At 37.0% G+C, this 25,132-nt stretch overlaps 1 protein-coding gene across 2 annotated transcripts; it reads left to right on the forward strand.

Annotated features, from left to right (window-relative positions):
- Window positions 1-84: 84 nt before the first annotated feature.
- Window positions 85-25,132, forward strand: PEX1 (peroxisomal biogenesis factor 1). Of its 2 annotated transcripts, none has more exons than XM_084201740.1 (24): window positions 85-224; window positions 1,822-1,965; window positions 3,857-3,940; window positions 4,179-4,293; window positions 4,383-5,155; window positions 6,533-6,652; window positions 8,759-8,882; window positions 9,134-9,243; window positions 10,462-10,562; window positions 11,171-11,303; window positions 12,000-12,096; window positions 13,182-13,352; window positions 14,611-14,765; window positions 15,992-16,181; window positions 16,364-16,533; window positions 17,311-17,445; window positions 18,032-18,096; window positions 18,912-19,054; window positions 19,132-19,235; window positions 20,201-20,377; window positions 21,929-22,159; window positions 23,644-23,841; window positions 24,156-24,286; window positions 24,956-25,132. In XM_084201740.1, exons 1-24 carry the CDS (start codon window positions 108-110, stop codon window positions 25,038-25,040), a joined length of 3,873 nt encoding a protein of 1,290 aa, XP_084057866.1. In that variant the 5' UTR covers window positions 85-107; the 3' UTR covers window positions 25,041-25,132. The 2 variants fall into 2 exon arrangements, with proteins under 2 accessions (XP_084057866.1, XP_084057867.1); XM_084201741.1 differs by having other exon boundaries at window positions 16,367-16,533.

Below are 25,132 nucleotides of genomic sequence, written 5' to 3' on the forward strand. Positions count from 1 at the left end.
TGCGCTCGCATTGGCCGGCAGTGGGTTGTACCACTGCCCCGGGGGCAGCAGGGAGCAGTACCCCCCGCGCCCGGGCGGAGCGGGCGCAGGGCCGGCCGGCAGCGGCCATGTGGGGCTGTGGCGACCCCGGTGGATCCGCCGCCGCCACCATCGTCCTGAGCGGGACCCGCGACTGCTTCCTGCACCTGCCGCCCGCGCTGGTCTCGCTCCTCCGCCTGCAGCAGGTACCGGGGCGGCGCCGCTCGGGGCCAGGGCGCAGGGACACCTCAGGCAGGCAGGGAGGATTACGTGAGCGCACCCCCGCATCCTGTTACCATGGCGATACAGAGCTCTCCTCCCCTCCCTCACGACTCAGCCTTCCCTGCAGACAGGACCCCTCACAAGGAGACATCGGGGGACCCCTCCTTCCCTCGCCTCCTGCGTGGCCCAGTGTCGTCATCAGTTCCTAATAAAACGCGGGAATTTTTCTTCCCCAACGTGGTCCGGTACTGTGTGCATCTGCGTCTCTATCATCGCTCCCTATTTCATGCCAGTTTTCCCCGTAACCTGCTAGCATTAAGCGAATAATGTGTAAATGTTTAAATCATGTGGGAGAAGAGGTGACAAATCCATGCAGAATCCTCATTCCTGGTGTAAACAATTTAAATATGTCACTATAGAAAGGCACTCCCGTCATGCAGAGCCCTGCTGAGGACGCGGGGTCAGCTCTAGGGAGTGCACCTTACACTGGAAATAACATTTCACATGTGGAAACGGGAGGAGAGACACTGTGTGCCTCTTGTGCCATGAACGCAGAGCCGAGTGCCAGCAGAACAGGGTGGGAAATGGCAGGAACGAGCCGAGAAGGATGCGAGCAAAGCTCAGGAGTGTTGGCACAGCCCCCTGGGCCGAGCAGGCCTCTCTCGGCATGGGTAACCTCCTGTTCTCAAGGCCAAAAAGGGCATTTCGCAACAGGAAAACAACATAGGCGTGTAAAAACCTGCTCGTTCACCTTTGGGGTAGTCGTAGGAGGTTGGTGGAATTGGAAGAAATGTGGTATTAAATGTGAGCTTCATTTCGGCTGCAGTATCTTGAGTGTTTTACAGATCTGCTGTCAAGAGAGAGGAGAAAGGAGTGCAGTTGCTTTGAAGTCTTATAGTGTCATTCTGTACACAGTTTATTATGGTGCTTTTGCATCCTGCTTTTGTTTAACCTGAGCTGCTAAATGAAAAGATAGAATCTCAAATACATCTTAAATACATCTCATGAATCTCAAATACATCTTAAATACATCTCATGAATAAAAATGTTTTAAAGGGGATAAATGGAATCAAAAGCTGAATCTAATTGCAGAAGATATTAGAAAAGTTGTTCAGTTTGACATCAAAATACATGGGCAGTTCTGAAACAGATTGATAAATCATTTTTGTTTGAGTTAATGTGATTTTTGACTTATTCTAAATATGTCATGGAAGCACCCTTCGAGACCATGTAAATGTTATAATTTTTGTGAAATCAAAGTGTACATTTATTTATTTTCCTCATTTTGGAAATGCAAACATGCATTTACACAGTTCTGTAAAATATTTTTGATACCCCATCATGCAGAAGAAAGAAAAAATTAATTTTCTTACTTAAAAATAGTCCATAAAAATAGAAAGCTGTTTAAGAATTTAAACCAGTACTCAGCTCTGTGGTGAGAGTTGTGCAAACAAGGTGTAAAATCCAGATAATATCTTTAATTCCTTTGATCTCTCTAATCAAATAGGGTTTAGGTTGTCTAATAGTCATCTCACTTAGCTGGTTTTATATCAATTTATTTTCTTTCTTTGAAACTCATAGGGCCAAGCTGTGAAAGTATCCTGTGGTCATCAGCCGGTATTTTTGAGCTGGATGGAAACCAGGCATCGAGGTCACCAGGGTGAAAATATTGCAGAAATTAACAGACATTTGGCAGAGAAACTTGGCATCACAGATGGAGAGCAGGTTTGAAATGCTACTTTTGTTTTCTATTTAAATAAAAACTATATTGGAACATGAGTTAGCTATGACCTTGTTTCATGTATTTAGACAGTTTCTTCATTTACATCTGCTCATGAGAAAAGTTAACTATCACGAAATGCCTCATACATGAAAAGATTGGCTTATTAAACCATTAACAATTGCCTACACAATGTTAGGATAGGCTTCTGGGTAGGTCTTTGCAGGGCTGTAACAACTATCTTCAGTGGCATTCATTTTAAGAAAATACACTTAAGCAATTGGAAAATTTGGAACGGTAATATTTGGTTTGGGGCTCCTGTAATTTTAAAGTAGCTGTTGACTTTCTGCATGTTCTTGTTTAACTTACTTGGGGTTTAAATTTTAATCCCTTTTTCACTCCTTCGCCATATATCCCTTTCTCTTTGAATAATTGAATTCACCTCTTGTGGATATCTGTCCATCTCTCTCTCTCTCTATCTCTCTACTCTTTGTACATTCACCTCTTACTCCTGAACACTGTTAAACTTCTCATAACTGACTCTTTCATTGAGCAGAAGTTAGAGATGTCCAAGAGGCAGAGAGAGTTTTCTGAATGGGACTACTAAAAATGCAAAATCAAAGGATTTTTTTTCTATTACTAGGTAGACATTTAACCAAACAAGAGTAAAAAAAGTACTGTTTTACACGGTATATTCATATTTGCCTATTCTCTTATACACAAAATTTTGTTCAACATCATAGAAGACATCAAAGAGTGTGATTCAGAGCAGTGTATTATGTTACTTTGTTTACTTTTAAAACATATTTTCTCTAGAAATTATGTGTCTGTTTGCATAAATTTCCAATTTAGTAGTTGAGCAGCCAGACATCTACCCTTTTTATTTCTAGCAACTAATAGCCTTCAACTGGAAAACAATTGACAAAGGAAACCTAAGTAAACCTTACCCAGGAGTTGCTGGGAATAATCATCTGTACAATTGAATAAATCCATGATTAATTAGTTTCACCATCATTTTGGAATCAGGAGTTACATGTTTGTTGTATTATCTTCTTTTTGCTGTGCTGGGGAAAAGATATTCTTCTCAATTATTACTTCAAACTAAGGATATAGAGGATTTCAAAATAGATTGTTACTTTTGTAAAAGGTGACCTAACATATTTTTCTCAGAGGACAGGTATCTAGTTTTATCTCAGGAAAAAAACTAGTGATGTTTCTTTGAAAATTAATTGCAAGGTGTTGTTTGTAAATTGTTTTGTTTTGTTTGGGTTTTTTGTTTTTGTTTTGTTTTGTTTTGTTTGTTTGTTGTTGGGGTTTTTTGTGTCAAATGAAACCTTTGGCAAAAACTGACTTTTGAAGTCTGGATTTAATGCATTCTGAAAGACCTAAGCTGCAACTGCTTTTACCATTCCTCCTGATTCACATGATATTAAAAGTGTTCTGTGGAGATGGGGCTGCTTCCTATGAATCCAATCATTAAGGAGCTGGGCTTGCTTTTCTATAATACTTTTTTCCTTATTTTTTCAGCTGGTTATAAATTTTTGCACAAGTGAATTAATTTTTCAACTTTCTAAAATCCTGGGGATTTAAAAATAATGATTAAAAAATGGAAAGATGGTTTTGTGATCAAGGTATATTAAAAATGGATTGTTTGTTATCACCTGATAAACTCCTGATGCATTTAATATTCACTGCTTATTGATTTCCCTGAGCCTTATGGGATCCATTTCCCATCCATTGAGCATTCATCTGCTTATGAATTACCTGGTGTCATTAGGATGGTGTGTGTTCCAAATAGTGAAAACATACAATGAAGGAGATGTCAATTTTCTAGTTGAAATAAAGATGGAGCTTTTATATGAAAAATAATGAGTGTTTTGGTGTTACTTTTGCCAGGTGTTTCTTGAACCCTGTTCCCATGTGTCCTCCTGTCAGCAAGTAGAAGTGGAACCACTCACAGCAGATGATTGGGAAATTCTGGTAATAAAACCCCTTCCGTTGTTCATGTTCTTGTCTCACAGATGACAGAGATTCTGACTCAAGCAGTTTTTTGCACAATGCCCCATTCCTTTCAGCCTCTAAGGAAATACCAAATGTGGTGGAGTTGTATTTTATATTTCAAGTGGTGTATTGAGAAGAGACGTACGGGTTTTTTTCTTCAAACACATATTAAAAAGATATGCAGTATTTAATTTATATTGGTATCACATTTTCCCAGGAACTGCACGCTTCCTCCCTTGAAAGACACCTTCTTGACCAGATTCGAGTGGTGTTTCCAAAAGCCATCTTTCCTGTCTGGGTTGAGCAGCACACCCATGTTTACATCAGAATCGGTAAGCAGCACTCAAGGCTCTCGGGGCCCCTCCAGGAAGCTGCTTTGCAGGGGTAGATGCATTCATTGGCATCTTTTGCTCATACTTAGGTACACTTGTGCCAGCAGCCCCATATGGGAGATTAGAGCCATGTACGGAGCTTCTGGTTTGTCCCAAAACACACGGACCTGACGAGAATATCACCAGCACACCTGCCACAGAAAGTGACATCTTGCTCAAAAATTTTGTGAAAAATAACATGGAACAAGAAGAAACATTAAAGGATCCTTTTGCCAAACAACCTTACTTAAAGCCTGGAGCCCTTGAACAGAGTAAGACTGATGCAAACATGACGTTTGGCTCAAATGTTCTCCCAAATATATGGAATTTCATAGGGAACATTTTCTCTAATACATCTGAGCGGAAACAAAAGACCTTGTGTGATAACAATGAAATGAGCATCTTCAAAGACAAGCTGCTGAACTTAATTCACATGGATTCCATTTTTAGAGTATGTCAATCCCAGCCTCCCAGCGTACAGAATGTATCTACCACTCATGAATTTCTGAAACGCAATGCTGTTCATGTTTTCCCATGGAATTTAGAATATATTGATTTGGATCCAAATCCTGTAGTATCTTACGGGAAAATTAATGAGCTGCTTTCCCCAAGACAGCGTCATCAAGAAGCAAAACAAAACCTGCCACTTGAAAAGCAAAATCATGTGACTAGTACACAAGACAAAAACCCTTCTAATTCTATTAGCGGTGAAGCATCCAGTGAGGGATCTATTGTTCAAATCGTTTGGAATGGATTTGAAGACCTAAAGAGTGTCATAGAGTATGGCCATGATGGGGGAGCCCTGCATGTTGGAAGAGTTTGGGTCAGTTTCAGCACGCCATATTTTGGGCTTTTTACTTTTTAATATTTTCTATTGGATAGTGGTGAACGGGCTACTTAACGTGCAGTTTTGGGCTGTAGACTTTGTAATAATCTGTTGGGTTTGCTAGAACCAAGTACTGCTTGCTAGAGCTGTGCTTTGTACTCTTTCTGGGCTACATTAATTACCATCATACTTCAAGATGTGCAATGTACTCTGGGTTTCTGCACACTTAGCATTTTTACACCAAATGAGGAAAATGCTCCAGCATTTCTGAAGGGAATATATCCTTTCTTCACAATCTGCGGGTATCCATTGTATTAATGAGAAAGTGAAAGTACCTATTCACATACATTCAGTACTCATAAAGACTCTTCATCAGTTAACTCTTTGAAATGTGCATTGGCCTAGGGGTCACCAAAGAGTAAAGTAATGGGATGGTGTATCCTAATGCTGCATAATGTTTGTGAGTCCTTTTATACAGTCTTTAAAATACATCTTGAAGATTAATATCCAATAACCAGCTTGTATAATTTAAACTGTTCTAGTTTTCATATGCCGTTTTTCCAGGTGGCACAGGTCCGGAGACACTGATGTTTGAGCTTGTTCTGATACAACTACTGCCTGTTATTTCTTTCCTTGAAGCACATGTGGGATCAACGAAAACAAACAAAATGTTGTCCAAATCACCATTTGACTATTTTGACATAATACAATTCTCAGCATTCACTCATTGCTGTGTTAAGAATGAGAACAAGAGCCTGCAGTGGTCTTTGCCATGAAATCTTTTGACAGATGTAACAATTTTCCAAATGCCAGCAATCATAAAGTCTCTCACAGTTAAGAAATATTTATGACATGTTTTAAAATTGCTGTAAGTTTTAAAATAACACAGATTGAAAAGGAGTTTCCTTAAAAGGGCAAACTGACTAGTATGATTTAGGGAGGCTGCATTTTCTGTCTCTCTGCTGCAGGGGTGCTTAGTTTTGGTCTCTGTAATGGTCTATGTATATTTACCTACCCATGTAAAATAATTTTAATCAGCAAATGAAATTAAATTGTTGTTTTTCTCCTATACTCAGAGCATTCTTGCAATGTTCTAAGAATTTATTCTACTTCTTTTTTGAGCTTTTGAATTTATTAAGTTAGTAGAAGGATGGCTGTACTGAGCACTTTCACAAATATGATAAAAGGTAACTAGAAGTGTACATGTAAGAGTAAGATTTGTCAATGTAAGATAACTATCAATGTCATAAATTCCTTCTTAATTCTCTTGAGGGTCCATTAGTGAAGAAATTGATGTAGTATTATATATGCAATGTTATAACTAGTTTACTTTCTAATGCCTCTTTTTCTTTGCTTTTATTTTAAATTTTTCAGATTGCAGATGATTTGAGAAAAAAACTTCATATCGAAATACATTCAACAGTCCGAATTAAGTCAGTTGAATCGATTCCTAAAATTCCTGTATCTCTTACACTGCAACCCAAACAAAACTTAGTGAGTTGATATTACTGGTCACATACTTGTTCATATATTGGTAAACTGATAATGTTGCTCTGGTCAAACTGGGGGCGGGGTGGGGGGCTAGGAAGGAGAGCATTGTGTTTATTTGTTTTAATTTGTTAGATGATGATCTGGAAGTTGTCTATAGAAATAATTCCAAAGGATTTTTTTGGCAGTATAATTTCTTGGGGGTTTTTTTTGACTATGTAAATTTAAATTAATAGGTTGCTATGATCTACTTTAACAGAGCTTATCTAGTATTTGTATTTTGATTAATGTACTGTAAACATCAAGCCATTAAATTTTGGGTTGCTCTTGGTAGATAACTCCAGATAGTTACACTGCTAATTGTAACAATTTTCTGTTTAAAGGAACCGGTAGGTATCACAGAGGATGGAGAAAATTGAACTGCTGAAATTTGACTTGTTGTTTTCCTGAAGCTATTAAAGGATATAGCACTTTCAACTCATAAAACATTTTAAATCATAGGATTTTCCATTATTCTCAAATTTTGAGAGTTTCTGATATCTTTCTTATTAAAAAAGATGTTAACATGAAGGAAACATGGCACTTGGCAGGAAAATACACATTTTTTTATTACGTTAAGTCTCAAGTATAAAAAAATCACTGTCCAAATAGCAACAATAATCGATAATAGTTTTGCCTCAGACCTTCATTTGAAGTACATTAATATGGGTTCAAACCTAGCAAATATTACTTGTATGCCTTTAAAGCTGTAAAAGAAACACAAAAGGGTAAAAGAGTCATAGCGTTAAGGAGTAAATATCCAGTTTAAGCCTTCCAGGAGAAGACATACCTAAATTTTCTAACACTGCAATGCCCAGGCAATTGTAGTGCAAGTATCATAATTTGTATGGGCTGTTTAGTCTTTTGCATTTTTTTTTCTTTTCCTTGTGGTTAAGATTTAATTTTTTAAGTTATATTATTGAATCCCTCAGTTTTCCTATAAGGGAGACTTATTCTGAGTGAGCATCTGTGACAGTAGAAATATACTTGGTACCAGTTCTCACAGTCCATCCAGTATATCTCTGGAATTATGTATGTCTTCATAACTTGGGTGACACTGGCCTGATTATTTCCCATGTTAGCTTCCCCTCAAAGCTTTAAATGCAGCACTTGCCATCATAGCAAGGCTTAAGCAGGTTTGTTCTTCATACCCAGTATTCTACCAATATTCTCAGAAACCAAGAGACTTGGTTTCTTACTACAGAAGAACTGCATTTTTTTTTTGTATTGGAGATAAAAAGATTATTACTATGATCCTTGTGGATCCCTTCCAACTCGGAAAATTCTGTGATAGTCTGGCATTAATCTGCTAAAATTGTAAAAAAAGTAGTTATGTGTGCTATTGTATATTTTAAATACAGATTTGTCCTTTTCCTTTCTAATTTAGTTAAAGATTTTTTAAGTTCTTGGAAAAAAAACCCGACAAATGCAGAAAGAATTGTTACCGTAACTTTCATTGATTCCCCCTTTTCTACATGGGAGTTATGCATCTGTGATTAGGAATTTAGCAAAGAGATATAGGATCTGGACTCAATTACTTTTTTTATTCCAGTTATCAGGGTGATCTGGGATAAGTTGCTTAGTCTCTGCCTGCCTGTTGAAGGTTGTTGGTAATGCTCCTGAACTGGATAAGCCCAGGGTTCTTTTTGTAGGGAAAGGGCATACGAGAAAGAGAGGGGTGAGGTGAGCACCTGAGATAAGTCTCAGGTCAATATCAGTGCATATCTTCAAACCCAGGGTCTGAGCAGTTGGATCTGGGAAGGCAGATAAGTAAAACAAAACCAGAAGATTTCTGTCACCTTCATGTCAATGTTCTGAAGGAAAAATCTTTAGAGGTGGTCTAATACGTAGCTGTGGCCATAGCAGGGACTGCACAGATGTTTTCCCGAGAGCAGTTGATAGAAATGGTGTTTGTTGACAAAATGCTGTTTTCTAAATGAATAAAACTCTTACGTCTTCTTCCATCTCTCTGCTGCCATAAGAGAAACAAATGCCTCATGCATTGGAAGAAAACATTTTTACTTACAAACACCTGGCTTTGTTTTATTTATCTTCTTCCTTTTTCCTATTTAGCATGAAGATATACGCGAATATGATGTTAAATGTGCATTCAGTTCTTGGCTGCAGGATTCCACCACTGATGATCACCCATGGATAATGACAAGCACAGACTGTGTACATCTCTCTGTTAAAGAAGGCAAGGATAATACTGTCCTCTCTACTGTGGAATTTACTTAGCCAGTATGCCAGTTAATTTCTGTATACACTTTTTAACATAACTGATACCTCTTCACACTGTAAGCTTGAATTACCCCTTAATAACAATTAATCTTTTTTAGTCTTTAATTTTGGATTATGTTGTAGCAATATTCTAATCTGTCTTATCTTTTGAGGACCAAAAACTGAATTTATTTGGAGTTGTAATAATTGTTCATTGTGTTTTTACAGGAATAGAGGAATTTGTCCTTAGTGCAGCGCATCCTGTGCACACTGAAGAAAATAAGTCTGAAAATATTTTTATACTGAGTCCCAGTTTGCTGCAAAAGACAAATATACAAGTAAATATCACATAGTATCAGGTATCAAGTAATTTAAATTGTTATACTTGTTTAAAATTTATTGCATTTTGTATATATTTCGGTTTCCCTTTTAAAGTAAATAATGTCAGTCTATTCATAAAGTTATATCTGCATCCTCTATGTCATTTTGTAGCTTGAGTGCCTGCTTAAATTCCAGGCATGCCATGCTTGTCACTGAGTGTCATAGAATTTGCACATCAAACTCTCAGAAAAATTAGTTAGAAGAGAGTAGAGTCAGTACTGTCCACATTTAAACATCCTTACACTTATTTGTATATGTACCATCCTTATACTTAGTTGTTCTCTCCCTTGGTAGCTACCTGCCACCACTCACCTTGCCTTTTCTCTGGTACAATTTGTGTGCCTTCCGTTTCTTCCATATTTCATTTCTCAGGAGAATAAATATTTCTATTTAATATGAGAATTACTGCTTCCATTAGTAATTCCAGTCGATCCACTGCCCATTACATCAGGGTTATTGTTATAGGAGTGGGATAATGTTTTCTTCATTTTTAAACATACAGTGAATTTTAGTGGAGAATTAAAGGTGTCTTTTAGCTGTTTCAAATAGAACTTGCCAGCAAAATTTAGAATTGCTGTTTAAAAAATAATAAAATGAGCTTTCTTTTACTAGTACTAAACTATAAGAAGGCTTCTAGAAATTGTTCAAGTGACTGAAACGAAGATGAGAGAGCAAAATGCATTTCTTAATAGCTGTGTCAACGTCTCCTACTTGCCTGTTCTTACCTGTGAACCTCTGCAACCCCTGTTTGCCTGCCCAGCTTTCCATATTAGCTCCCTGGTGAACAAGATGGAAAAATTCATGCCAGGTTTTTTGTCAAGTTATATTTCACCCAGTCAGATTCCTGATCAGTTTCACTATTCTGCCTCATGAGCTCTCCTGCCAGCAGGACAGGGGGAGAGCTGCAAGTAGGGGAAGAGGTAGGGGGCTGCACAGTCTGTTATAAACAGCACTTGGCCCAAAATCTAATCTTACATTATTAAATTACTGTCAACACTAGATTTTATTTTGAAAGTAGTTGTATCTTTTCCATTTCAACAATGCACCTTTCTTTCAAGCACAGCAAAGCATACATGCAGTGTTTTCTTTGCACAAGTCCAGAAGTGGCTGGTCACTCCATAGCCTTCTTCTGTTAGTTTTATTTCAGCTAAAGTCCTAACTCTCCTTTGTTGCAGGTTCTTTTACATCCTCTAAGTAGAAAAGCTGATGATGACAACCAGCCACCTATGCCTGATAGAAACAAGAACCTTCCATACCACAAACTAAGCGATTTAGGGTGAGACATTCTTGTAGGAAAAAACATGGGAGGGAATGGGAAGGAGAATTAGAAAAAAATAGCACTGGTGGAAAAGCAGACTTTTTGGAAACTATGCCAGATGTAAGCAAAACTGTGCATCTTTTGGCTTGTGTCAGTTTTTGCTGTTCTGATTAGTACGAACAGACTTCTACACAGCAGCAAGGGACAATGGGGTGGTTTTAGCTGGGGTGTTCAAATACACAAAATTTATAAGTTGCAGTCTGCCAATGCATGCCCTCCAGTAACTTCCACCCATTTACTTGTTCAGCTACATTTAATAGTAAGGATCTCAAAGTACTGTAGTTCCTAAAAATTTTGTTGAAATCATCATTTGAGGAGAGAAATGCAGAGTGCTGTGGTCATAAGTACAAGGGAAAACAGCAGTACTGTGTAGCAGATGTGAAGGAGTGGGGCAGAGGAGACATATGAGAGGTTTGGAGTGTTGTGATAGCGTGCTGTCAGTGCTGGGAAAGGCAACTGAGAATAGTCTGTCAGCATTCTAGCTCCCCCATAGTGCAAGCGTTTTCTGCCTATGGTGTGTGCACTGCTGCTACCCTAGACCATTTAATGTTTCCTTTCCCCTACAGAGGAGTGGACAAATTAGGAACATCTTTATTTGAACACATAAGCCACAGTCTTCTGGGGCGTCCTTTATCTCAAAAGCTGGCTGCTAATACTGTGGGACTGCGAAGTGGAGGGGTGCTTCTCACAGGAGGAAAGGTACTCACTTCTGCTTTCACCTGCAAACCCTTGCACATTGTTTCCCATGGTTGCAAACTGTTCTGAAGAATAAAGAGCAAGCTGAAAAAAAGAGCAGTTAACTGAACAGAGATAATTCACTAAAACACTATCGCACGTGCACACGCACACGCACACCCACACTGTGTGTGTGGTGTGATATGTGTGTGTGTATATATATATATATATATATATATATATATATATATATATATATATATATACACACACACACATTTTGAACATTGCTACCAATGCAGCTTCAATAGGGGATTAATCTACTTTGTGTTTATATTATGATAAGCCCCTATTGTCCTTGAAGTGTTTGAAGGAAAATAAGCATATATTTTCTCTTGTGTTCTAACATCAAATGGCAGTGGAGTTGATACTGTTATTTTGCTCTTGCCTGTTAGAGTGATCCATTTAATACCATATGCCACCGAACCTAGCAGATGTCTTAACACTGAACTCAGTGGAATCAGAACACCGTACTGGATGTATCTGCTCTGAATTTGTTTCACTCTAGGGCTTTGGTCCCTACCAAGTGATACAGAGACAGAATACATATGTACTATTACTGAGGAATAAACCCAGCTTGTTGACTGGTGCATACTGTGACAAAAACACAGAAACACCTTGCCTTTGTCAATTTACTTTAGTTCACATTTATTTTTGTAGGGAAGTGGAAAGTCAACATTAGCAAAGGCCATCTGCAAAGAAGCTTTCACTAGACTGGATGCTCATGTAGAAGTAATTGATTGTAAAGCTTTAAAAGGTATGACAATAGTTTATTTTAATCTCAAATTTTTGCTGTACAATAGAGGCACAGTTATGAAGTTACTACATTTGGTCTGAATAATTTTTTTAGCATTTTTGCTGTTTTCGCAAAGATGTTTGATGCCCCACAATTACTATCTTCAACAGTCTGATGAAAATACAGCTGCTGTAAGTTTATTTCACACTTCCATCAGTTTCTGTCCTGCATACCACCAGCAATTCAAACCATGTTTGCGATGCTAATTTCTAGTTGTTACGAAATGGGAAGAAGTTGCAAAAATTGAACTATGTTTTTTCAGCTGTTCTAGCTGGAACAAATGTTTTGTTAACAAACTGTAAGTGTTAAAAGATACCTGTACTTAGTGAAAGGATAACACAGGCACCAAAGAAGGATCAAATGACCAACTGAAACCTGATTTATGGTGGCATATTTACTAACCTAGTGTATTTGGCAAGAGGCATCTAGCACTCGTGATTAGAGATGATGAGAAGACTCCTTAGGCTTTGTGAGTTCAAAATAATTATTTTACACAAACACACAGAGCACAAAGGAGGCATTTTTCTGCTCTTGCGTTTCAGTGGCTTTTCTAAATAGTCTTGCTGTTACAAGGGCGGAAAAAACTCAACTGTTTTCTTACAGAGCCCTGCTATTTCCTCACTATATTCTTTTTGCTTAAATAACTACTTAGCTGGAGCTTATTGCACCAGAGAAAAGGGGAAAGATTGATGATGAGCTTGGTCCTTTGCTCTGGGAAGTTCTTCCAATTGCTGGATTCTTTAGTAACTTTTTTAGAAAGCTGCTAATATTTCTCTGGTTTTAACTGTCTGGAAATTAAGCTTGTAGGCTTCTATAGGGATTAGTAAAAGATGATTAATCTCATTTTAGAACATGTGGAACCTTCTAGACTTTTTGATTGAAGATGTGGACTCTTCTTTAGTGACTGTTGATTCTGGTTTAATCTTGGTATCTGGATTTATAGATGTGAAGTCAAAATAGACAAAATAAAACATTGTGAGCAAGATGTAGTCACTCTGATTTTTTTTCCTGATATTTTGTGTCATTCTAATAGTATTTTGTTTTAGGAAAAAGATTAGTAAACATAAGGAAACATGTGGAAGAAGCTTTTTTAGAGGCAGCATGGAGACAACCATCCATTCTTCTGATGGATGATCTTGATCACATTGTCGGCGTTCCTTCTACACCAGAGCATGAGAACAGCCCTGAAACTGTTCAGAGCAATAGACTTGCTTATGGTAATACTGTTCTACCTTTGTCTAGGTAGAAATATAATGCAACTTAGAATTTCTTATCACTTGAGGTGCACTGTTCTACCTGAACAATTCTGTCTGTATCGTTATTGCCTCTGGACCATGTGATATTCAGGCAGAGACTCACAAATTATGGTATGTAGGCATTTGTTGATTCTTAGCTGAATCAAAATAATACAGCTTGGAGTAGTCCTTGCCAATGTGCATCCACCACTGCTGCTGGTAATGCCTGTCAGTACCACTGCCAGTGCTTGAGGCTTCTCTGTTCTTTTTTTTATTACTTATACAGCCAAATATGTTGCAACTGATTCCAAACTACAGATGAACCTTTAACTGATAATTTCTGATAAATTGATTTTTTGTTTTCCATAATTATTATCTATGATTACAGTGATACATCAGTTTGATACTTACTGATGTTGAGAACCAGCTTATTTTAGATGTGTCCAACTTCTTTTTCATTCTACTTAGTATACATTGTAGAACTTCTGTTTTGTTTTACCATGTAACAAATCACAAATGTTAAAAACAAGACGGTCAGTTGTAGTTTGACATCCTGTATAGTTCCCTTTTATTCCTGAAAATCTAGGCAATGCTAAGTTGCAAATTAAATCTAAATAACCAAGATTAATAAAGCCATAGCCTTCCATTTCTTAGCTCACTTTGAGGGAGTTAGAATAATTTTTACTGAAATACTTCTGAAATTCAGAAAATCTTACTATAATTTCTTCCGAAAAAATGTGCTAAGTTACATGCAGAATTGTTTGGTTTTCTTACTACTTTTACTTAAAGGCATTTATTACACCTTTTAAGTAAAAGTAATTACAGAGCTTTAGAGTTTTAAACATTTTTTTCTTGACGCTCTACCTTGCATCCTTAATGTTTTTTTTACTTTTATGTAATACCTTTCTCCTGGAGTGCTTATTTTCTAGGCTTAAGGTCTGGGTTTTTTTTCCCTTTAACTTTTTTTTTGTTTGCATGAAGGGAGTAATAGTAGATACCATCGGTGATGTTACAAAATCAGCTTTTAAAAAGCACTTCTGATGGTGTTTTCTTAATGGGATGTGGTGTCCTAGATAGAATCACTGCACCTTTTATTTTTTGTTGTTTAAAAAAACAACTGTAAACATGGGAATAAAAATAATATGTTACAAAGCTGTTATATTTCATGTGCACTAATGCTCTCTGGGTTAGGGTTATTTTTGTTCTTTGCAATTCATGGAGCAATATCTTCTGTGTTTAGTTTTGAAAGATCTGATGAAAGAAGTTATTTCCATGGGGAGTTTGATTGCATTAATTGCCACGAGTCAGTCTGAACATTCCCTTCATCCTTCCCTGGTTTCAGCACAAGGAACTCATGTATTTCAGTGCTTCAAATGTATCCGATCTCCAGATCAGGTAAATTCAAATAAAAATGCTTAAAATGCTGTATGCCTTTCCAGAAGCCTCAAGTATGATGCTGGAACAGCTACAAAAATAGTAGGTTACAGATGAAGATATGAAAAAACTTTGGAAATCTTAGAAGTTCTTTCGTGATACTTAAGTACCTCAGAACTTATATCTGTCGTTATAAAGTTAAAAAAAAAGAGAGTAATCCAGTGAACACTCACAGTTGGCCCCACTCTTCAGTGGTAAGAGAAGGGTGGATTCAAAGGACACTTCAGTTCAGCATGAAGCAAGTCAGATTGTCTAACACAGGTGAGATATGTATGTCTCCTTGTTACCTCCAAGGGGATGCTGAAGGAGCAGCTTTGTAAAACATGTAAGCCATCGAGTTAGAGAAATGAAATTAAATGTGTGGTTTTTCACAGCTCAGTGAAATAAGTATGTCCCTAGCACATGCATTTAAAAAATGTTATTAAAACTAAATGTTAATTTTATGGAACAATTTTAGGTTAGTTTCCATATTAATACTATTCCTCTACTTTTGAACATAGTCCAGTTTGGAAAAAAACAATGGATAAAGAGAAGAATGAACAGTATTAACTTTCATGCAGGAGAAAGCAGATACTTTGAAACCCTTGACCCCTAATGACTCGTTTGTATTTAGCATGAGTTGTTCCTGTCTGTGTGTCTTCAGTCACAGGCCAGCTGTTAAAAGCCACTGAGGAGGGGATATTGTGTTAGATGCAGTTTGACTTTCTCCCACTTCCTGCAAGTCTGCTTTTATTGTTTTTAATACTAATACTGAAACTAAGGATGAGTCAAGATCTCAAAAGATACCATATTATTTGAAGTGTTTTTATCTAGCACAATATATTGCATCTCAAACATATTCTTTGCTCATGCTGACAAAAATAAATGTGTTCTTTTTCCTGTGAAACGGAAAAAAAGGATGTAAAACAGTAGAATCTGGAGAGGGAGGGATGTATCATTATTAATGTTGAATTTAAAGTAGCTCTGGTGAGGTGAATATTTAGAGTTATAAAATGGGTGAATTTATTGAAGTGCACCTGAAGCGCTAGCATTTGTTTATATGTCTTAGGTTTGGTTATTTAAAAGGTTGGTGTTATGCAAATATTTAAAGAAATTTTACTAAGTCATACCTGTTTATTCTTTGAATTCCTGAACTCCATATAAATAGTAAACTCAATACACAATTGCTGTACAATTCTGTTTTTCAGAAGCAAAGATATGAAGTGCTGTATTCCATAATAAAGAAGAAACTGAATTCTGATCCAAAGGACTTCTCTGATCTTGACCTCCAGTGTATTGCAAAGGAAACAGAAGGTTTTGTTGCTAGAGATTTTACTATGCTGGTGGATCGTGCCATTCATACCTGTGCTTCTAACCAGAATGCATCAGATAATGGTGGTATGTTGACAACAAAATCTCTTAATTCATAGTCTTATTTCTGTTATCCAGAATTCAGAAAGAAACCCCCAGGTTTTCTATTTTATGTTTAAAGTTTCTTTAATTGTTACGTATTGTAAGGAGTTTGTTACTGGCAGCCTGTTTGGGGTTTTTAAATTTTTTTTCTTTTTTTTTTTTTAAAGCAGATTTGAACCTGTCAACTGTGGATTTTCAAACTGCTCTAAAAGATTTTACTCCATTAGCTCTGAGAAATGTCAGCCTTCATAAACCTAAAGACCTTGGCTGGGACAGGATTGGTGGCTTAAAAGATGTGAAGCAAATGCTCAGGGATACCATCATGTTACCTGCAAAGGTACTAAGTTTCTTTAAATTAATTACTTGAATTTTGCACAAATATTCGTAGGGAAGAATTATTTTTTAAGGTTTGGAAAGTGTTGGATAGAAAGATGACAGACATTACTTTGTAGCTTTCCAATCTTCAACTGTGTTCAGCTACTGGAAGACTTCTTCCCCTTTTCTCTTCCAAATACAAAAGGCAATGGCAGAACTTTACTACAGAGCAAGTGTTGCTCTACAATATTGGAGTATTGCCATACTCGCTTGCAGGGCTTGTGATTAGGCTCTGTAAAGACAATATTTCCAGCTGTTTTCTACAGTGCTTTTACTAGAGGAGTAGTTTCTTTCAGATTATTGCCCATCCATCACTCTCATCTTATTTTACTTTGGCCTTTCTGCCTTGCTTAAAACTTGAATGTTGAGATGAGCCGTTGAGCATTGACTCTTCAGAGAAATGACTGAATGGTATATTTGATCATATCATTCAGCAATTAAAATAAGAATTTAGAGCTACTAGTATGGAGAATATAAAGCTCTAGTCCATCCCTATTCTGGCCTATTTCCTCTTGGTAGAAAATCCCACTTGTTTGTATTTTAGGTACCTGTTACACCTAGGAATCTAGTTCAGCCCCAGGTAAACAAAAGCAGTCCAGATGAGCTTTTGGGATAATACTGGGGAATATAATAAATTAGATGCATTCTGTTTAGACAAAAATCATCGCTAGTCAGTGATGTTACACATTACAGAATACTTGCTTATTTTAGAATATATCACATTGAAACTCTTTTCCAGTATCCAGAATTATTTGCAAACCTGCCCATACGGCAGAGATCAGGAGTTTTGCTGTACGGAGCACCTGGAACAGGAAAAACACTGTTGGCAGGAGTGGTTGCAAGAGAGAGTGGAATGAATTTCATCAGCATTAAGGTAGTAACAGTTTAAGTTTAATTGATTAATTTTATTAACTGAATGAAATAACTTTACATAATACCTGAAACTATGTACTTGTGAGGGTAAAATACTTCAGTAAGAAACTCTCATGTTAGTGAGCCTCTGGATATCCCTCTGGATATCTGATTCCTGGAACTTCACAGTTTTATTACTGAGATTTTTTTTTTCGTATACTTATTCATTAGGCAGAATTATCAAATTTACTTAGGTGTTTTTAGTTTCTCATTTTTTTGTAAAAAGATCCCAGATTTTGATTCCACTGGACAATGAAATTGAGCAATATATTTTAAGCATTTTTTAAATACAGTGTAAACCTTTGCCTTGAAATAATGTAACACATGTTCTGTTATGGTACAAAAATGGAAATTCTTACTTTTAAATAAGTTGAAATGCTTGAAAAATTCTTCTGGATTATCTAGACCCCTTGGCTCTTCTGTTCAGAGATGACGCTGTCTTGGTTGCAAGAAAATTCAGTCTAGTACACAAAGTATATGCTGATGTTGAATTACACATTAAAACTAAGAAACATGTCATGAGTATTGTTTTCTGATTATCTTTTTAGGGACCAGAACTGCTCAGCAAATACATTGGAGCAAGTGAACAAGCAGTTCGAGATATATTTAACAGGTTTGTTTTGTAAAGATTTGTGGTCAATAAATTTCACTGGTTGAAGGACAAATAAATAATTTTGTTGTCTGAGGAGGCATCAGATCATAAAAGCATCTGAAATAATCAGTTGTCATGAACCAGATGGGTGTATATTGGCAGGTTCAACCTGGCTATCATTGTTAAAGAACTTCCCATTTTGGCTCCAATGAGGACTGTGCTTTTGAAGCTGAACTTCCAGTTCTGTCCAGCTACAGTGCATTGGTTCACATCATAGAAATATCTTGGAAAACACATCCTGAATTCCTTTCAGATGTTTCCAGAAGACAGTACTCCAGTTGACTATGCTCCATATAGTAATGCACACTCAATACCTAGGGTGATATTAAACTTGGTATTGAAGTCCTCAGTGGCAGTAGTTCTTTTTTACAGATGTGCTCTTATTGGCCCTCAGTGCTCCCTAATGCCAACATATCCTATATAGCCTTTGCTTCTCAGCTTATCATGTAGGCAGTCTTTTTGTTAGCTGTCTGTAAGCCAAGAACTCATCTGCAGTGATTAAATTTTAGAGCTTTCATGTATATTAATATGACAGTTGAGCACTTAGAAATGATAAAGTGAGTGCTAAGTATGTCATAAAAATGAGCACTGATTCTATTGCAGCCCAGTTTTCAGAACCTCCTAAATTTTACAGAAAGCAGATTTTCTATTCTGTCATTAAATACAACTGTTTTCTGAAGCAAAAAGCAATTACCTTCAATATTTCTAAGCAATTCTACCTGTGAATGAAACTTTAACAGAAAAGTAAGTATTGCTCTTTTTTTTTTCTCTTTTAGAGCTCAGGCAGCTAAGCCTTGTATTGTTTTCTTTGATGAGTTTGATTCTATTGCTCCTCGCCGTGGCCACGACAACACAGGAGTCACCGACCGAGTGGTTAACCAGCTGTTGACTCAGTTAGATGGTGTGGAAGGCCTGCAAGGTACCAATTCACCTGTGTGCTCCTTTTAATGCAGAAGTCAAGCAGATGTTAATGGTATTTTTCTGCACTTTCCTAAGGAGTTTATGTGCTAGCTGCTACCAGTCGCCCAGATTTGATTGACCCTGCTTTGTTAAGGCCAGGTCGACTGGATAAATGCCTGTACTGTCCGCCTCCTGATCAGGTGAGGAAACAATTTCGTATGAGAGGCAGGGACAAATCAGACTAATGGGTTTTATTCTCCTTTTCTTTATATGTAGTAGCATTTCAAACTTGGAAAAAGTGGACTTGATTTCCCAGCTCCAGTAATACAGCAGGATAAATCCACTCATTTTAATGTCAATGTGTTGACATAAAACTGGGGAAAGAAAAGGCTGTTTACCACAGTCTTCTGGATCAAGTCATATCCTGTGGATCTAGTTGATTAAAAAAAAATAAATTAAAAAACAGGGAACTAATTTGCAGAAAGAAACTGGATGTAGTGTAGCATGTGTAATGTTCTCCACATTACTTTGAAGGATCAATCCAGTGGATTTGCCATTTGCTTAAACCATAGCCAGTCCTCAGAGGTTGTATAATGTGTGTCCCTGATTCCCCATTTTGAGAAAACATTAGCACTACTTATTTTCAGATTAGTTCTTACATTTAATAAATACCACCACATCATTTCATTCTGAAACACATGTGATAATCCTGTGCGGCCTTCTTTATTTTCCTTCTTTTTTTTTTCTTTTTTTTTTCTTTTTGTCTTTTATTTCTTTTTTTTTTCCTTTTTTTTTTTCCTTTTTTTTTTCTGTTTTGAAGTTCTGGTTTAGAGTAAGATCATTCAGATAAACAGAAGCATTTAACTTTCGTCATACTTTTCTTAACAAAAGGACATATGAGTAGCAGAGCTCACCTTCATATTTTTATGTATTTAATATATAAAATCCCAGAAATTGACTCGATATATTAGAGAAATATATTCTCTGTATACTACGTTTGGTTAAGGTAGTATCTTTCTAGTATTAGGGCAGTATCTTCTTGAAAAAAGATCCTTCCTGCCTCAGAGAGGAAGGGGCTGATGACATGGCCAAAGCACCATCTAGCAGTCAGGACAAGGAGAATAATAGGTTGCTTTACTGACATTTTTTTTTTCCTTTTTTCCAGAATTCACGCTATGAAATCTTAAAAGCTCTCAGTCATTCCCTGTCTTTGGCAAATGATGTGGACTTTCAGGATTTGGCAGCAAAAACAGAACAGTTCACAGGGGCTGACCTAAAAGCTTTATTGTACAATGCCCAATTAGAGGCAATCCATACTAATTTAAATTTAGGTTTAACACAGGTAAATAAAACTAATATGAAAGAAGTCTCTCCTGTTTATTTTTATGTTGATATGTTTGAAAGAGTTAATTGTATCAATGGGCCTTTGTAGCAAAATTTTATTTTCTTATATTTTTATACAGAGGATTAACATTTTAAAACATTTTTGCAGAAAAATACAAGAATAATGTAATGAATTGGTTTAAACATTTCTTAAACACAAGGTTGTTCTCATTTAATGATAGGTATTTTTTGTTAAATAGATATATATAAGCCCAAATGTGTTCATCACTGTTGTGAGGAACAACTAACAGATTGACGGGAGGGATCCCACATTGAATTTCTCAGGACCAGATAGCAAATTCAGTTTTGAGATGGCACATTTTAGATGATGGAGGAAATGAGAACTTGGTGGGGTTTGGGGAGTTGTTCCAGCAGATTGGGTTTGACCAATGTCAGGAGAGGAATGGCAAGAGGATGGCAATACCTGAAATGGCCAGCTCTGCCTCATCTTCCAGGTAGCAGCTAGTACTTGAACTTCCACAGTACAGGATTCCACCTTTGGTTTGTATCCCTCGTGTGACTCACTGGCAGATCCTTCCTCTTTTAGCCTCTGTTCAGCCACCTGTGTTCACGTTTTTCATGCCTGTCCTCTGGTTCTAGCTGGAAAGGAGCAGGCATGGCCTCCACTACTCTGTGGCCAAAATGAAGGGTTGGGTCAGGGTTGCAAAATAAAGGAGACCCTCTTGAATTCTTTTTGCCCTAGCTGTTACCAAGGAATTGGGCTCTGAGGATGTGACTCTTAGTATTGAGAGTGTCTTCCTTAACACTCCCTTCACTTGTAGCATCAGTAAGTAGTTGATACCTCATGATTATCCATCACAGGAAGAGATTGTTGTCTCAAGCAGTGGTGTCCAGAGTAGTGTGCATACACCCCAGAGAAAGCACAAGGCAGTCCATTGATGTGCAGGAGGAAAATATTAGAACTTCAGTGGTACATGTATAATTTACAAATAATATCCATTTGCTTGGTAGAGTGCGCTCAGAAATTTTTGACTGATAGAGACCATCAGAGAGGTTTGCAGACACCCATTTAAAGCAGCAATCCTGATTTCCACATCAGCATTTAAAGGGTGTTGGCTATGACTAAAAATGAGTACAGCTGTTAGGCACTATAAAAGGAGACTCACTTCAGCCTCCTAGAACATTTTACACAAGATACTAATTTGTTTGACAGGTAAAGTAGAGACAGAAACGGTGCAGTTCTACAACACAGTACATGCATGAAGTTTCCCAGTGCTTGCTGTTATTGAGAGTGTGAGGCAGTGGAAACAATAAAACCTTAAAATTACCTCCTGAAACTATTTTTCTACCATGAAGACAGAAAGTTCTTAAAGGTATTAGATTTTCTTAACAAAGTATTTAGAAATATATTCCTAGAAACAGGCGGATTCCTACTAGAGTCAAATGTAAATTGATACTTTCATTTGCAATGTATATCAAATCTTTTCATGTATTTCTGATTGTTGTTTGTTATGAGTTAACTCTTGTAATGTTCTCGTTTTTGTTACAGGATTTTGGATCTAGTTCTGATAGTGACTTCAGTCTGTCTTCCATGGTTTTTCTAAACCACAGCAGTGGCTCAGATGATTCAGCAACAGATGGAGAAGCAGGGCTAGAGCACTCTCTTATTTCTTTAGATATGTCTGACTTGCTTCCTGAAGATCCAAGGTCCAACATGTATCGTCTTTATTTTGGAAGCTCTTATGAATCAGAGCTGGGGAATGGAACTCCTTCAGAACTGGTAAATTACTCACTTAATGTTTTGAATTTTCTAAATATTATTCGTTGAGAAGCAGGAAAAAAACATACCATTTGACTGGTTCATTTTACAAATACAGTTATGTGTGCTTTGACCTTAGACTGTCTTCAGATTATACTTAGTAGTCCTCAGTGAGGAAGGGGATGGAAGGATATGATCTGAGAAAATACAATATGGACTTCTCTGCACCCTTGCAGGAATTTAAAGTCAAAATCACAAAATACTGCTTAATACCCTATAATTACACAAATTGTATTCATATTAGATTTTACTCTCTGATCAAGTGGCTTGTTCCCTCTGAAGTTTTTCCAAACACTAAAACAGTCCTCAACTTTTTGGTGGTTGGTTTGTTTATTTTTTTTTCTTTAACTTAGTTTTATTACTAAAGAGTGACAACCCAGCTTTCAAGAATTAAGTTACAGTCTCAAGAATCAATGAATCTTCTTCAGTTCCCAATAAAATGTGCATTAATAGAATAGTCAGACCATGGAATTGTGAAAAAGAACAGAACTAAACCTTAACTTCTGTCATTGTCTTCAAGCAGAATTCCTGGAGTTGCATCATGTTGCGCATAAAGCAGCATGTTCTCTGGCCAGTTTGCAGGTAGGGATGTGCAGGTTGGCTGCCCAGTGCCTGCACAGTGATCAGCTCACCTCTTGGCTGGCAGGTCAGCAGAACAGGGTGTGCTGCCTCTGAGCTCCTTACAGTGGGCACACGATTTCAGAGTTTGTGTGTGATCTGTAGGAAACTCATTTTCAAAATTAATTTCAGTCTATTGTAGAACTGTTACTACAAGTAGTAATCAAAGTTCTTAGACTCTTGTTTTCACAACTGTCTTGCATTGATTCTTAAAGCCAAAAATAACTTCGACATTAGAGAAGTAACTACTGACTGCCAAGGTGCTTTAGTATATTTTATCTTGCATTATGGTTGATAGTGTTTGATTAATGTAACTTTAAAGACTTAGTTTTCCTCTGACTGTGAAAATTTTTCAGCAAGGATTCTCCACACGGACTATGAGCTCTTGAAGTTGTTGACTTGGAAAGGGGCTTATTTATCAAGTGCACAGGGAATTTGGACGTGATGAATATTTAAATTCCAAAGCTAACTACATAAACTCGTCCAGATTTCAGAACCACTGATTTTCCTAAGTAATTAAAGCAATGGACTTAGCAGACTTTTATTCTTTTTTAGATGGGCCATTACAAAAATAGTTACATATTTTCCAGACATGAAACACTTCATTTTCAAATTTGGCCTTTTGCCCAAACACTTTGGCATATTAACTTAAATCTTTCTGTTCAAAAAATTACATATGTAATATGTTTTAAAGAGAAAGTACTCTTTTTGCCAGTGGAGGCAAGCTTATGTTGAATTGTAGGCTAATTCCTACAATTCCTACAATAATGGAGTTGCTCCTTTGGGTCCATAATGAATTAATGCATTTCTTCTTGTGATCAATTTAGAGCTCTTTGTGTTTGTCTGGTCCAAACTCCATAACTTATGACTTCACCAGCATCACTCAGAGGGATGTTGCATCCTCACAACCTGCAATGCTTAGAACAGCTTCTCAAGAAGGCTCTCTGGAGAATCAGGAGCAGCAAGCAGAGCACCTGAGCACAGAAATCAATGCTAGCAAGGCCAATTACAGACGCAAGAGTGGAGTATGGCATTTTAAAAATTATTGTTTAGTCTTAACACTTCTCTGTTGTTTTTCCATACTTCTTGATATTTCAGTAAATAATTTCTGCAATAATATTAAATACTGTGTAATGAAAGTAGCAAAGATAAGTGATACTTAATTTGAGGAAAATAAGCCAGATGTTAGCATTCATCTAATTGAACAGTTATTTCTGTTACTTATTGATATGGAGGGGGGAAAGTTGTGACTGTTTTTTTTTAATGCATTTGATATTGATATTGACGGTGCTGTGTTTCTGTAGAAATTTTTCATTGTCTGTTCATGGCTCTTTTCAAGGAGGACAGCACCCTTAATCAGTCAGTGCTTCCCAAGACCACTATAACTATTACCCAGTCTCATCTGATGACTGCTCTGCAGGGTATGAGACCATCCATTAGTCAGGATGACTGGAAGCATTTTACTGAACTGTAAGTATTTTTTTTGTTAATTTTGAATTCAGTGGAGATGTGGTCTTACCACATTCCTTGTACATCAGAAACACAATAGTTTTAAATAAATGTAGGGACTGGCAGCATATAGCTGATAGCTTTTGACAGCAGTTTTTTAAGAAGTATTAAGTTATGTAGTGGGAAAGGGAAACTATTTTACCAGTGAATTGTCTTATTCATGTAGGACCTAGAAATAACAGACCAGGACCCCCTAATATTATGTGAAGAGCTATAACAGTACAAAGACAATCTTTAAGTTCTAGGTCTTTCCTGTTTCCACTTAGTAGTAGCTCCTTGTATTTTCAAATGGCTGGAGTTTGGCCCTCTGTAGTGGTATTTGTAGCTGCTGTGTTTGGGAAAGGCAATAATCTGTAGAAGTATAAACATACTGAAAAGGAGACTGTGTCTCCTTGAACTTGGAGACCAAAAAGTTGGGAAAAAAACCAAAGGAAGCAGGGCAGAGAGCTCTCTGAGTTAGGTGTGTGGGTGATTATTCCTCCAGGTTCCCAGGTCTGAGGAGACAGGTACTTTTAATTTACTTAAATATTTACTTAAACATCTGGAGAGGTATTTAATGCACATTTGAAGAGGCAGACACAAAAACCACATTTCATAAGAATTTGCTAATGTCTTTTTTTTTGTTTCCAGGTATGATAATTTTCAGAATCCCAAGAAGAGGAAAGTGCAGATTGGCACAACATTCAGACCAGGACAAAAAATTACTCTAGCTTAGTAACTTTTATTTGCTTGTAATTGCTAAACTGTATTTGGAAATGACAGATGTGATTAAATCAGATTATTTATATTAATATAGATTTATTAATG

This window comes from Fringilla coelebs (genome assembly GCF_963513975.1).
Source record: "Fringilla coelebs genome assembly, chromosome: 1".
NCBI lineage: Eukaryota > Metazoa > Chordata > Aves > Passeriformes > Fringillidae > Fringilla > Fringilla coelebs.